At 38.1% G+C, this 11,328-nt stretch overlaps 1 protein-coding gene across 1 annotated transcript; it reads right to left on the bottom strand.

The window, feature by feature from the left end:
* Window positions 1-785: 785 nt before the first annotated feature.
* LOC127450360 (neuronal pentraxin-1-like) lies at window positions 786-10,812 on the bottom strand. Its single transcript, XM_051714428.1, has 5 exons — window positions 10,319-10,812; window positions 8,986-9,193; window positions 4,322-4,566; window positions 3,826-4,005; window positions 786-2,047 (listed from the first exon to the last, which is right to left on the bottom strand). Exons 1-5 carry the CDS (start codon window positions 10,757-10,759, stop codon window positions 1,826-1,828), a joined length of 1,296 nt encoding a protein of 431 aa, XP_051570388.1. The 5' UTR covers window positions 10,760-10,812; the 3' UTR covers window positions 786-1,825.
* Window positions 10,813-11,328: the final 516 nt, after the last annotated feature.

Consider the following 11,328-nt stretch of genomic DNA (forward strand, 5'->3'; position numbering starts at 1 on the left):
TCATTTTAATGGGAGCGATCTGTAGTCACTTTTAGAGCTGTAGTCCTTGAAATGGTCTATAAATCCAAGGGACTCTTTGTTGTAAGCTAATCCCATTACAGTTATTATTCTTCTAAAATAGCCTATCATTTATTGCATTATATGTAGGATGTTAATAAATGAACAATATATACCCAAGTTTGATGTCCAACAACAAACTATATAAACTGCATAGTTTCATTAAAGTGATTGCATTCTCTTTCTCTGTTGCGATCAGATTAATTGATGTGGATGTGCACGTTTAATGGAGAATCGCTTACTTGTGAGGAAGTACTAGTCACTGGATTTTTGAAAGTTTTGTTCGAGACACATAGTAGCAAGTGAACTACATATCCATGAGCAGATTTGCATATTTCACTTATTTATTTTTGTAAAATATTCAGTGCTTATCACTTTTGGACATATTTGAATTCTGATCACTAAATCTACACATATTTCTGCTGATGTACAACCATTTACGAATACTGGGATGTTATATTTATATAACTGGGGTGGTAAATGTTGGTCTAACGCTCTCGTAGGTGAACAGTTTCTGCCCAGAATAAGCTGCAATGTGGTTCAGACTTTATGTTGTTGGTCAGAAGTCTGACTATGTGAGACTACTGTTCACAAATCTACTGTTTTTTTGTTTGTTTGTTTTGTTTTGTTTTTCAGCACCTAGTGTCTGTGATAATTTTGTACAAAACATGACACATGATCATTACAAATCAATCATTAAAAGATACTATCACACCTGCTATTGTGGTATAACAATTTTATTACAAAAATTAGACCTTTTTCTTCTTTCAGTGCTGCCATGCTTTTAGCATATAACAATACAGTATAAAATCTCAACCCAAAAAGAGCTAATAAAAGCAGATTTTCATTAATGCTGTTGCAGCATTTAGTTGGTCATGCTGTTTTCTATACAAGTAACATTCCTTGAAAAATACAAACACCCGCCGGACACGCCATGATTTAAACAACTTCCTTTGAAATACTTCTTGCTGCTCAGTTGAATTGTTAACAAGTGTAATCAATAACACGTTCAAATCAGTAGTTACACAAGGAAAGAAATAGATTAATAGAAGTACATTGCAAATGAAGACAAATGTGTCGAGTTTTGATATTTTTCAAGAGCCCAAGGCACCCAGGCTTGAAATATGTTGGCAATGATTACGTTATTTTGTACAAACCCACACACACATAAACACACACACACACACCAACAAAACGAACAAATAAAAATGCTTCAAGCAGGAGATGATAAGACAGAACAAAACCACAAGAAAAAAAGAAAAACATCATTTGTACTCATCTTTGCGTGTTTTACATTCTACATCCTTAATTCACAGTGAGTATCCCAGGCAGTGGGTAGTTCTATCTAATAATCCTGATGGGAAATAGTAGCCTACTGTAAGTGCTTTTCGGAAATCTACTGTTTGTCTACATGGCTTCCTGTATGAAGGGAGGGGGGGGGGTCAAATGATCCAGGATGTAAAGATGGAAGTCTGTACTGTATTATGTTTAAGTAGTTTTCCAGTAAGGCATTGCTTGCCCAGATGACCACAGGAGAGCAAAAACAACGAGTGTCTTCAGTTATCACCAACCCAAGATTTTGCCTTAAGATCCATACATAAATGAAGATAAAGGTGATTGTTCTCAGTCCTGATTTTGTTTAGAAACAATAATTATTGAAATATCTCAAGAATTTTGTTGTTTTATAAATGTTCTTGAATGAACGATTTTGGTAACTGAGACCTGGTAACTCACATCTCTCATTGGCTTTTAGAGATTTCTGTGCTCTTTAGTTCAGTTGGCGACAAGCCTCAAATGTCCATTTTGAAGCCCCTCCGTAGATTTCAATGCTGGTTTCCAGCCAAGAGAAGACGTTGCCTACTTGAGCTTTGCTACTGCATGTGGCCAAGTTGTAAATCTCTCCAACGGAGAGCTTTCGATCCCAGATGTTGAAATTTGCCATGTCACCAACAAATGCTTGAGTAGCATCAAACCCTCCACCGAGAGTGTCCTGCAGGTAGATAATATTTAGTTGAGATGCTGAATAAACGCTAACTAACTTCAAAGACATATGATGACGGCCTGTTAACCTTTGAAGCTAATTTGCACATAAATGATTCATGTCTGCCTTTCATCCTTACAGTTTTCTTTGAAGGTCTCTCCATGTAAAATGAGCTAAATGTATTGGTTGTGCAACAGTATATTACAGAATGGACATTTTCCAATGATACCTGTTTAGTATTGGATCTGTTCCCAAACCTAGAGAGCTGCCTTGCTTTCCACCTACATAGGCAGCTACCTAAAATGGCAGCATCCAAAAAGTGACAGATTTGCAACGCAAATAGGCAGCAACTTATGAAATGTACATCAAATATTAATTTGACACATTTTATTTCATCATTAGTTTTCATCAATTTGATCTCCTTTTAGCTTTTTAAAAATGTATCTGAAAATTCATGAGCCAGTGGCTAATCACAGACATTTTTAGTTGTGTAGCGCAACATTTTGGAGTGATTTACTCGCATTGTAGGGGGTTGTGCATAGGAATCAATCTTGAAATTTTAAGAACAGATATTGAGACTGTTCAAATGAAAATTGTGATTAATCTGAACATCTATATTTTTACCCAGCCCAAATTAAAATAGATTTTTCTAGTTTTGATCTGTTGTAAAATATTGTATTGGCTAAATATTGTTCTTGTGTAAAGTAAAACTTGCTTGAAAGCCATTGTGATGTGTGTGAATTGTTCTTTTAAGGTTTTTTTTTGTTTGTTTGTTTGTTTGTTTTTTTTTATGGATCAAAAGGAATCAGTCAAAAAAGGTTAACAAATCTGAATGATTATGGTCTTGAAAATTAATTGGTTAAAAAGTGTGGGAAACCTGAACAGTTTAACGTTAGCATGTTGCTAAGCTAACAACACATTAATTAGCATAAAATACACAGTGCCCACATATATTCAGTAGAATAGTCTTTTTAATTGAATTGAACTACATTTGTTGATACTTTTTGGTATTGAAAGAACAACATTTATTATCATCTACCTTTCTCTCGCTTTGGCCACCATCTAGGATGTGTTTTTTCACTGAGCTTGTTGCAATGCATTATGAAATAACTTCCTCCACAAAGGCTCCATGCAAGGCTGCCTTATAATTTTGCCAAAACTAGGTATCTTAGGAGTTTTGGAACAGCCTTTGCATTGGGATCCTTCCTACAATGTCTTAAAATGCTGCCCAGGTTGACAGCTTACTAGGTTTGGAACAGATCCATTGTGTATTCCTCACTCATCATTAAAGGTGCTGTAAACTATTTTAGCATTCTGAAGCTTTCATGTGACTGAGCCATTGAATTAGCCACGCCCCCTCATTCCAAAACCCACCCTCCAAAGATAATTTTGAGACCAAAACTGAGCAAAAGAGCAGCATTGTTTGTTCCTGTGGCTGTCAAATGCAACAGTGGCACAATTGCGCCCTCAAATGACAAACATTATGAATCATAGCCTCATTGATCCGCTTCAAATACAACACTGTGAGTAAGAGCAAAATGACTGACAGGTGAAAAGCGTCAGTGTCCACAGACACATATTTGTTTGCTGTTTACATAGTCTACAGCTGTCACAGAGACTGATGAGATATCTCAAGACACTTATTTCATTCATATCTTTAACGGAGTAGGAACATTTTTTGTATACTTTTCCATAAATCAACTTTATGTAACATATAAAATTACCGTGCCACACTTTGCCTCCTAATTATTTTCTGAGTGAATCAAGATTAAACAGAGAATCTATACCTGCTCTTGTCCCAGAATCAGGACCCCTTGTGGTTTGATTGGATGATAAGGAGCCAGACTGTCCCCATTCCCCCTCATCACACCATCCTGGTAAGCTTCCCACACTCCATCTCGTGTAGTCCATGTCACACAGATGTGATGCCATTTCCCATCATTGATGAGGAAAGGCAGCTTAGCAACCTATATGAAAAGAAGGCAAAAACAGAGGAAAGTTACAATCTGTCTGTCTGTCTGTCTGTCTGTCTGTCTGTCTGTGTCTGTCTGTCTGTCTGTCTGTCTGTACCCTACACTAGCACCTTAGCAACTACCTAGCAATGTCCTAGCAACCACCCAGAAGACCCTACAGTGCACTAGCAAGCACTGCTCTTCTACAATTCTACAGCAACCAGTTTCCAACCACCTATCCATCAAACATTATTCCTGTAAGAGACATGTTTTTTATGATTATTTCAAATATGTCACAGACTTCATAGAATAATTTATTGAGAGAATGTACCTTGTCGTTGATGAGCAGTTCCATCGGGTTGTTCCCCCACTCAATGAGAACCAACTCATTGGCCTGACCAGGTACTGCATAAGAGAAAGGTGTACCCACTCCTGGAGAGGCGTTGGATTTAAGCCACATGCACACAGTGAAGGCGTACATCTCTGGAAGACTCTTCTTGACTTTAGCATACATGTAGTTGGTCCTTAGTGGGAATGTCAGCTGAAATTTATCCAGTGGTCTGCTTTCCTTTTGACCTGTGAAACAAAAAGTATTTCAGTCTTCAAGCCATATTTGGCATGTCATCATTGCATTCTACAGTACAACACAATAAACAAAATGGGCAAACTCTATATAGTCCAAAATGACTTTGTTAGAAGATCTCTACCTAAACAACTGTTCACAATTCAACAGCTTTTGATTGCTGTCTATACATTTATCCTAACATCAAAATTAAAGCAAATGACAAGGTACTATTTACAGTGCATCCGGAAAGTATTCACAGCGCTTCACTTTTTCCACATTTTCTTATGTTACAGCCTTATTCGAAAATGGATTAAATTCATTATTTTCCTCAAAATTCTACAAACAATACCCCATAATGACAACGTGAAAGAAGTTTGTTTGAAATCTTTATTAAAAATAAAAAACGAAAAAATCACATGTACATAAGTATTTACAGCCTTTGCCATGACACTCAAAATTGAGCTCAGGTGCATCCTGTTACCACTGATCATCCTTGAGATGTTTCTACAACTTGATTGGAGTCCACCTGTGGTAAATTCAGTTGATTGGACATGATTTGGAAAGGCACACACCTGTCTATATAAGGTCCCACAGTTAACAGTGCATGTCAGAGCACAAACCAAGCCATGAAGTCCAAGGAATTGTCTGTAGACTTCTGAGATAGGATTGTATCGAGGCACAGATCTGGGGAAGGGTAAAGAAAAATTTCTGCAGCACTGAAGGTCCCAGTGAGCACAGTGGCCTCCATCATCCATAAATGGAAGAAGTTTGGAACCACCAGGACTCTTCCTAGAGCTGGCCGCCTGGCCAAACTGAGCGATCGAGGGAGAAGGGCCTTAGTCAGGGAAGTGACCAAGAACCCCATGGTCACTCTGACAGAGCTCCAGCATTTCTCTGTGGAGAGAGGAGAACCTTCCAGAAGAACAACCATCTCTGCAGCACTCCACCAATCAGGCCTGTATGGTAGAGTGGCCAGACGGAAGCCACTCCTCAGTAAAAGGCACATGACAGCCCGCCTGGAGTTTGCCAAAAGTCACCTGAAGGACTCTCAGACCATGAGAAACAAAGACTGAACTCTTTGGCCTGAATGGCAAGCGTCATGTCTGGAAGAAACCAGGTACCGCTCATCACCTGGCCAATACCATCCCTACAGTGAAGCATGGTGGTGGCAGCATCGTGCTGTGGGGATGTTTTTCAGCGCATCGAGGGAAAGATGAATGCAGCAATGTACAGAGACATCCTTGATGAAAACCTGCTCCAGAGCACTCTGGACCTCAGACTGGGGCGAAGGTTCATCTTCCAACAGGACAACGACCCTAAGCACACAGCCAAGATAACAAAGGAGTGGCTACGGGACAACTCTGTGAATGTCCTTGAGTGGGCCAGCCAGAGCCCAGACTTGAACCCGATTGAACATCTCTGGAGAGATCTGAAAATGGCTGTGCACCGACGCTCCCCATACAACCTGATGGAGCTTGAGAGGTCCTGCAAAGAAGAATGGGAGAAACTGCCCAAAATAGGTGTGCCAAGCTTGTAGCATCATACTCAAAAAGACATGAGGCTGTAATTGGTGCCAAAGGTGCTTCAACAAAGTATTGAGCAAAGGCTGTGAATACTTATGTACATGTGATTTTTTTTTTTTTCGTTTTTATTTTTAATACATTTGCAAAGATTTCAAACAAACTTCTTTCACATTGTCATTATGGGGTATTGTTTGTAGAATTTTGAGGAAAATAATGAATTTAATCCATTTTGGAATAAGGCTGTAACATAACAAAATGTGGAAAAAGTGAAGCGCTGTGAATACTTTTCGGATGCACTGTACATTCAAAAGTGATTTTTTTTGTTTGTTTGTTTTTTTTTTTTTACAAATTTTGAGACTTTTAGCCACATAGTCACTCATTTAACAAAAAATAAATGCTGCAATTAATATTCTAGATGCGTCGAGAGACAGACGTGGTATAACAAGTTTCTTTACTGGATTCAATTTAAGGGATAGTTCACCCTAAAATCATACTTCCCCCTTATGTCATTCCAAACCAGAATGACTTGAGATGTTTACCAGAATGCCTGAGCATTCCTCAGAATGCTCTTCCTATAGCCTACTGTAAGGTCCAAAAGGAAGGAAAAGGAAGATTTTCAAGAAAAAATTAAATTAAAAAGCTATGTGAATCACTAAACCAATTTGATATGGAAAAGTACACAGCCCCTCAGAGGACAGGGAGGGAATTTATTTTATGAAATACTTTTGTATTCCCTCTCAATTATTTCACGTTCCCAAGCAAGTTTTGCATTCCCTCGTGATAGTTTGCTTTTTTATTTTTTTTTATTTTAATTTTTTGCAATACATTTATCCATTCCTTATGAAAATTAATCATGGTTTTACTATAATAACAATAGTTGAACTGTGGTATTTGTAGTAAAACCCAAGTAACCATAACATTTACCATAGTTTTAGCACAGTAACTACCTCGACTGTGATATTAGTAGTAAAACCATAGTAACAATACAGGAAAAACAAAAGTACTGTAATAGAAATCATAATATTTTGCCAAAAAAAAACATGGTTTCTACAGTATAACTATAGTAACACCATGGTTAATTTGTGGTAGCCAACAATTATGATTTTTACCATGGTTTAAAAAAAAAAAAAAAAACACCTCACGAAAAATAACCACGCCTTCAATAGTAATCCTGCATGACCCATGTAAACATTTTTATATTAACTTGACACTTTTTGTGAGAGAACACAAAACTATTTCAAGGGAACGCAAAACTTATTTCAAGGGAATGCAAAACTATTGCGAGGCAATGCAAACTATTGCAAGCAAACACAAAATTATTGCAAGGGAATGCAAACTATTCCGAGAAAACACAAAACTATGTCAAGGGAATACAAAATGTATTGCGAGGGAGCGCAAAACTTTTATAAGGAAATGCAAACTATTGTGAGCAAACACAAAACTACAGCAGGGGAATGGAAAACTTATTGTGAGTGAACGCAAAACTTATTGTGAGGAAAAGCAAAGCTATTGTGAGAGAATGCAAACTATTGCGAAGGAACACAACACTTAGTGTGAGGAATTGCAAAACTGTTGAGAGGGAACGCATAACTTATTGCAAGGGAATGCAAAAACTATTTTGAAGAAATGCAAACTATTGCAGAGGAACACAAAACTTATTGCGAAAGAATGCAAAACTATTGCAAGGGAACGCAACACTTATTACAAGGGAAAGCAAACCCCAGATAGCACATGTACATCTACAAGATGTCTGTGTAAGAGCATTTCAACTCAAATCATCGCATTTTAATTAGCATCTGATTGAAATCTTAAAAATCAGATTTACATACATTCTAAATCATAAACATCTCAATGACATCTACTGAATGTCTTTTTGACATCCGAGAGGAAACGTCTCATAGATGTATAGCAGATGAGCAAACAATCTAAAAAAATATGTCTTCCAGATGAAAACACACACATCAAATAGATGTCTGGGTGATGTAGGTGTGCTATCAGGAAACTATTTCCAGATACCACATGTACATCTTTGAGATGTCTGTTAAAGAGCTATTCATCTGGAATGCATTGCAATCTAATTAACACCTGATAAACATCTTAAAAATGGCAGATTTATAGATATTTTAAATATTTGAAGTCTTAAAGTAATTTACTGAATGTCGTCCTTTTGACATCGGAGGGGAAATGTTTTCCAGACATATTGCAGATGACAATCAATCTTAATACGTCTTCCAGATGTCAGTACACATTTAAAATAGACGTCTAGGGGGGCACTATTGCAAGGGAACGCAACACTTATTGCGAGGGGGCGCAAAGCTTTGATAGAAAATAAATTCCCTCCCTGTTCTTTTAGGGGCTCTGTAGAAAAGCAGGGCTTGGACATTTAGCTAAATATATCCTTTTGTGTTTCACGAAACAAAGTAAGTCATTACTTTGAAGGTTAGGATAGGAACAACATAAGTGTGAGTATGATATTTGAAACAACATTAGAGTGTGTTTGATGACAGGATTTTCTTCAGCATAATGCCCATGCTACAGTAATACTGCAAAAGGTTCTGAGACACGGGCAAATTTTAACGACTGACGACAACGTGATTCATATGAATGGAAATGCTCAAAACACACGAGCTTGCAAATACTCTAGTTTCGATTTCTATATCCGTAAATCATGCTATAAAACTGGTTGGGTGGAATTGGATATGCAAAGCAATGTAGCTTTGTAAAGCCCCCTCCCGCTCTTCTCCTGCGACAAGCCAGCGAGACAACGAATGGCAATTTATAATCCACGCTCGCTTGTTCAAGAGAATTTTGTCTGGTAGAAAAAAAAAAAAACATCAGGAAGGCATTTCATTCAGCCTTTGTGCGATCTATAGGATATGGAGCTAGAGCAGAAACACGCATCGTTACCTTTCTCTAAATCAGTGATTCTCTCGTGCAGTGAGGTGAGAGTGGACTCGACGCGCCCGCGCTGCTCGCTCTCGTTGCGCAGCCCGGGCTTCCCTTCTTCCAAGCCGTTCACACGGGACAGAACCTGCTTCTCCAGGTCGTCAATTTTGCTCTGCAGAAGATCTTTCAAGCTGTTCGCCTGGACGGAGTTGTTATTCCGGCTAAATTGCTGTGAAAAAAACAAACAAACGTGAACAAACGTGACATTTTGGTTTGTCTTAAAAAGAGAATTTTTACATTAAAGTTTATAAATTAAAAATACGCGCTATAACATTGCTCATTGTTTAAGAACGGTCAACACCGGCGCCATGATATGAAAAACTGAGTGCGTAAATCTCCACACTGAGATGATGTTTTCTCACATAACCAAAAATGTACTAAATGGCTTTGTTCAAGTCAAACAGATTTACATTACTAAATCACGCTAGAATAGAAATTAGGTAGAAATACTTATTTAAGGTAAGAACTGCATGTAGCCTACTGTATCCACACCACTTTTAACGGTGTGTAACATGTTTTATGGATTTCAGTCAATATGATGTTATTCCAACGTTTTTTAAAAGACTATTAGATTATTTTTTTATTAGGCTTTATTATTATTATTATTATTATTAAATGAATACTAATTATCTGGAAGATATTAGAAAGTGGTTAAAATACGCCAAAAACGCTTTAGCGCCATATGGTGATGTGAAATATTCCTAGTAAAAAGTAAAAGAATGAGGATATTGGAGCCATTTCTGAGCTTGCCCTTAAAATACTTTCTGTGATGGACTGTAATCGGGTTGTTTTACTCAATCTGAATTATATTTATGAATCAAAACCAGTTAATTACATTTTTAGGTAAGGATATATAGGAGCTAATTTCGAATTTGTCCTAAAATACTTCCGTTGGTGTTTTAATCAGTTTATTTACATATTAATTGTTATTATTATTAATATTATTACTATTTACTTTTGATATGAATAGGTTAGACTTCCTGACGAATTGTTTTTACAGTGTATCTTGAATCTGTATTCTATTATTATTATTATTATTATTATTATTATTATTTTATCTATGGACTACGTTTAGTATGATTTTACGTTTATGCACCAATACCAATGCTTTATTAAAAAAAAAAAAAAAAAAAAAAAACGAGAGCTACTGATTGCTCTAAAATAAAATAAAGTTATGAGAATCGAAACACTTTTATATCAAATTTAGCTAATTACACCCGTCTTGCCACAAAGCGTTCCCAAAAAATAAAACAATGCGCCGTCTTTGACAAAGATTCCCTCCAGAGGAACATACCTCCAGGTTTTCGAGCCTCTGCTTGAGTGACTGTAAAGTCTGTGAGAGTTGAGCCAGTGTATCCGTCGGACCTCTCGATACATCTCCCATTGTGTTCTTAGTGCCCGTTTCTTTCCGCCGTCCACCGGCACGCGCGTCTCCGGACTCGGACGCGGTCTGACTCTCACATCGCGTCAACTTGGAAGTCAGTTCCCTGATCGTTTCCTTTTGGCTCATGATTGTCTCTTTCTGTTGCAGCACGGTCTCTCGCAGCTGCATGACCGTGCTCTTCAGATCCTCCCCGGGCACGCTGTTCTGCAGTGTGGCAGTGCATATGTCCATATCCTTGGGCACGGACGTGCAAATAAACTGGGTCTGTCCAAAGTCCTGGCTCATCCCGTCCGCTAAAAGACAAAAAAGTATAAAAAGTTTCCAATGCATTCCTCTAGCTCCGGCCTTCATGGCGCGTTTGTTTCGTGCTGAAGTCTCCGCTGTGATTTCAGCACCACTCTCTCGCTGGACAGCTCCGGTTTGTTGTAATCCGCTTGTGATGCGTTCGGGCTTTATATAGCGTGCGCGGTCTGCGGCGGTGAGCTGCATGACGCGCCTGATCATTGTCTCCCGCCCCTGGATATTAAAGTAAAAAAAAGAATCGTGCCAGTAAATGAAACTGATTTTGCCCCCGGCGACCGGATTTTAGGTTTTCCCAATCTCAATTAGTAATTCCACACAGTCATTGGCAGTGTTTTTCGCCTTTGCGTCGAACAGGATAAAGTCTGAGCCAAAATCCCCGCAAATAGTGAGATGATGTACTTCATTTGAGAAGATCAGTCATTCAAACATGTCTCAGGTGAAATTTCCTTGCTGGAAAAAAAAAAAAAAAAAAAAAAAAAAGAAAACAGCCTGTGGTGGTATCGCTGGCCCCAAAGCTGCTTTACACTGGTCATGCTGGTCTGGTTTGATGGTTTTAGAGGGGGTTTGGGCACTTTCCAGATTGCCAGCCTGGGAGAAACCAGCTGAACACCAGCTAA

This window comes from Myxocyprinus asiaticus, chromosome 13 (genome assembly GCF_019703515.2).
Source record: "Myxocyprinus asiaticus isolate MX2 ecotype Aquarium Trade chromosome 13, UBuf_Myxa_2, whole genome shotgun sequence".
NCBI lineage: Eukaryota > Metazoa > Chordata > Actinopteri > Cypriniformes > Catostomidae > Myxocyprinus > Myxocyprinus asiaticus.

Bases quoted from the DNA above. Each gene is read 5' to 3' on its own strand.
- LOC127450360 (XM_051714428.1), bottom strand. From the start codon at position 10,759: ATGAAGGCCGGAGCTAGAGGAATGCATTGGAAACTTTTTATACTTTTT. The intron at 4,567-8,985 runs GTAACGATGCGT...TTTGTTTCACAG, and splicing joins AATCACTGATTTAGAGAAAG to GTCAAAAGGAAAGCAGACCA. The intron at 2,048-3,825 runs GTATAGATTCTC...ATCTACCTGCAG, and splicing joins TGATTCTGGGACAAGAGCAG to GACACTCTCGGTGGAGGGTT.